The sequence below is a fragment of the Papilio polytes genome, unplaced genomic scaffold, assembly GCF_000836215.1.
Source record: "Papilio polytes unplaced genomic scaffold, Ppol_1.0 DF821289.1, whole genome shotgun sequence".
Taxonomy (NCBI): Eukaryota; Metazoa; Arthropoda; class Insecta; order Lepidoptera; family Papilionidae; genus Papilio; species Papilio polytes.
In genome coordinates, this window is record NW_013527915.1 from 2,036,258 (window position 1) to 2,039,881 (window position 3,624).

The 3,624-nt window shown below is 34.7% G+C and overlaps 1 protein-coding gene across 1 annotated transcript in view; it reads right to left on the reverse strand.

Moving 5' to 3' along the window:
• The window catches only part of LOC106109084 (integrin alpha-PS2-like), a 79,749-nt gene that overhangs the window by 3,070 nt on the left and 73,055 nt on the right, over window positions 1-3,624 (reverse strand). Inside the window, exon 21 of the mRNA XM_013290487.1 lies at window positions 954-1,197. Coding sequence (XP_013145941.1) covers window positions 954-1,197 — 244 coding nt within the window. The remainder of the gene's footprint in view (window positions 1-953; window positions 1,198-3,624) is intronic.

The following is a 3,624-nucleotide window of genomic DNA, read 5'->3' on the forward strand; positions in this document are numbered from 1 at the left end:
TAATTGTACAATATAGACATAACAGTTACAATAAGGTAGGTTTACTATTTTCAAGGAATTATTTCGTTACTTTTTAGTGTACTGTTTTTCTAGAATATTTTGTTATATATATATTTTCACGCCTTTAAACTAAGGGGTAAATATTTTGGATAAATACCCAAATGTGGGAAAGAGTCCATAAGTTGTTGCCAACATCAAGGAAGCAAGATTGCCATGGTTTGACATCAGGTCAAATCTCTTTCACATTTGCAATTGATAATTTGAAAAATGTGAACAATAAAATATTTTTTTTATAATTCCATGCGGATAAAGTCGCACGACAACAGCTAGTGTTGTTATATTATTGATATTCAAATAAATATCTACAAACTTAACATTGAATCAATATAAATAGGAAACTATTACAAAACGGCAATTGACGTACGAACATGAAGTGTGTATTGCAGAAGAATTCATAAAAAAACTGATTTATTTCCATTACTTTTATTGGTAAATACATAACATCCTTATCATACAAATCTCAGATACTTTATCGTATACATAACACTGATAACATCTTTTTACTAATATTATAAATGCGAAAGTTTAAATGGATGGGTACAAACAAGCATAAAAAAAATGTGTGGATAGATGGATGTTTGTGAGAGTTTGTAGCCGAACGGATCTCGATCAAATTCGGCATAGATGTAGAGGATATTTTGGAAAACACATACGCCAATGACGCTAGTGAAAGCTAGTTTAAAAAATACATTACACAATGAGCAAAAGATTATTAAATCACCAATTTATTTAGTACATATAGATAGTAAATGCAACCATGATTTTTCCTTTTAAAATTATGAATTCTTGTAACTCTCACTCTGTTTCTTATCTTCTTTTAACGTTCAAGGAGAATGGTCTATGACGAGGATGTTTTGTGCCGCTTCACAAGCTTCTCAGATCATTGCCTATACCCGTCTACCGGATCAACTTTATTTGGATTCATCATCATATAGTTGTTGTTGTGGACGTGTATCTCCTCGGGTTTGCGGTCACTGTGCACCATAGCCGCGTTTTGTCGCTTTAAATGTTCGTTCTCTTGCTGCAGTTTCTCTAAGTCACTGTAAGAGACACCGAGAATTTTATCTTTGATCCCTTTCAACATGTTGCCGAGACCGATAAAAAATTGATCCAAATATCCGTGTGTAGTTGGCACAACTGCCAGTAACGCAATTACACTTATGATATAAATAGTTTTCATTATTTTATATTCCGAGAACTTTTGACAGCGACCGCTCGATCACTCCAAACTTATGTTTATGAACAACGAGCATCCTACGTTTTCGTTATATACACCTAAATAAGTCTGTCTGCAAACGTTTTTAATTTGGACTGCATTTCTTATCGACGAGTAGTCAATTTAAAAAATACCTAGGAATGTTTCTTTGTGGTGTTCACTTAGAAACGCCTGTCATCTGTATGTTCTTCTGCTTTTTTTGTTTTTTATTGTCTACAGTAGTTATATTAATTTGGTTGTGAACTTTGAACATGCAATTAGTGTATCTTTCCAATAAATAAATAAATAAATAAATACATACTCGTAGTTCAGGAATACGACTAGGATTAAATTTTCAAGATATGTATTAATTGATACTTAAATATTAGTCTGTCATTTAAATTAAAAGCCTTGTTAATGTTCTTGTGCGATGCGCCTAACGTAATCTTTATTATATCACTAGCATTCGCCAGCGACTCCGTCCGCGTGTAATTAAAAAAACAAATGTAAGTAGTCTATGTGCTATTTCAGACTATCCTCTACATCTGTGCCAGATTTCATAGAGATCCATTCATCAGTTTTGGCTACAAACCCTAACAGACTTCCATCCCTCCACCCATCTACACTTTCGCATTTATGTTACTAAGATTGTCTACATTACGCTAAAAGTGATGAATTAAAAATCGTTAGAGTGTGCATTTCAGGATAATGAAAAAACTGATGTATTCAATTTGCTTTTATTTTCAACCTCAGAAGTAATAACATACCTCAACATAAAAATCTCAGATAATTATTGGACATTTCATAGGGTTTTTTTCCACGTTGTCGTCATTTACATTAACCAGCGGAGGTCAAAGAGTTTAATCACGTGTTTAACGAAATATAGACAATTAATACAGCATAAAAATGTAAGCAGTAAGGTCGTGACCACAGAAGAAACAATATAACACAGTAAGAAGACAGCTAACAAACAGACGGGAACGATACAACAAAGAGAATGGTCTACGACGAGGATGTTATATGCCACTTCACACGTTTCTCAGATCAATGCCTGCAGCCGTTCTATCGGAATCATTAACATACGGCTTCATCACCATATAGTTGTTGTTGTTCACGTGTATCTCCTCGGGTCCAGGTCTGCGGTATCTTTGCACCATAGCTTCGTAATGTCGCCGTAAATATTCGTTCTCTTGCCGCAGCCTGTATACATCAGCGTAACTATTATAAGGGTAATCGTTATCACGGTTCTTGTTAAAACCCAACGAAAATCCGAAACCGAATGCATCGCAAACACTACAATAAGGGTAACCGAAAAATCAGCTTACAAGCTACCGGGCTTAGAAATTTGGAATCTTGCATCGGTAGATTTCTGTTATTACGTAGATTACTAGCTACTAAGTTAATACTTTTGATAATAGGTTGAAAAAAAAGGGCGAACGTAATAGGTTATATTTGTTATTTCACGCGGGCGAAGTCGCGAGTAACAGCTAGTTTTTTTAGATTCTGAGAGTTCTTTATAGCGACCGTTTAATCACTTAACACTTATGATTTATGAACAACAAACGAGAAACATTATCTTATACTAGCTGTTCCCGTGCGACTTCATCCGCGGAATATTATGAAAATTTTATTTTGTTGTTTACATGTGTCAAATTCAAAGTCAATGTCAAAGTGACATGACATTATGACAAACCATGGCAACCTTGCTTCCTTGATGTTGGCAGCAAGTTATGGTCTCTTTCCCACACTAGGGTTTTTATGCAAAATATTTACCCCCTGAGTTTAATGGCGTGAAATATATAGCCTAAAGCGTGACGTTAGTGTAGGACTTTTTGTTAAAGAAAGAATTATTCAAAAATATGCTGTAATTGCTGACATCTTAGGCAACAAATAAGTGTGTGTTTACGCTTTATTATAATAGTATAGATAGATAAGTTTATGAAAGGGTTATCTTTTGGTAAAACCTGAAATGCGTTACGCTATAAGTCCGTCTACAAACTTTTTTAATTGTACCGCGTCTCTTATTAGTAAATGGTCAATTTAACGATAATAGAAACTCATTATAGTTACATAAGGTTTCTTTGTAGAGTTGAGACTTCAAGTATGCGGCTAAGAAATTTATTATTTACAACACTGCATCAGATTACATCCAAGAACTTGATAAAGACGTAAGACGAAGACGTAAAAGAAAAACGCGCAGTCAAGTCGCGTGCAAGGGCTAGCAAGATTTAAATATACATTGGAAACTTATATTTCGATACACACTGCTACGATTTTTTTTATAACATAAGATGGCAAACGAGCAAGCGGCCACCTGAATCCGCCAAAATGGCGAAGCGACCGCTGCCCATAGACATATGCAATTGCAG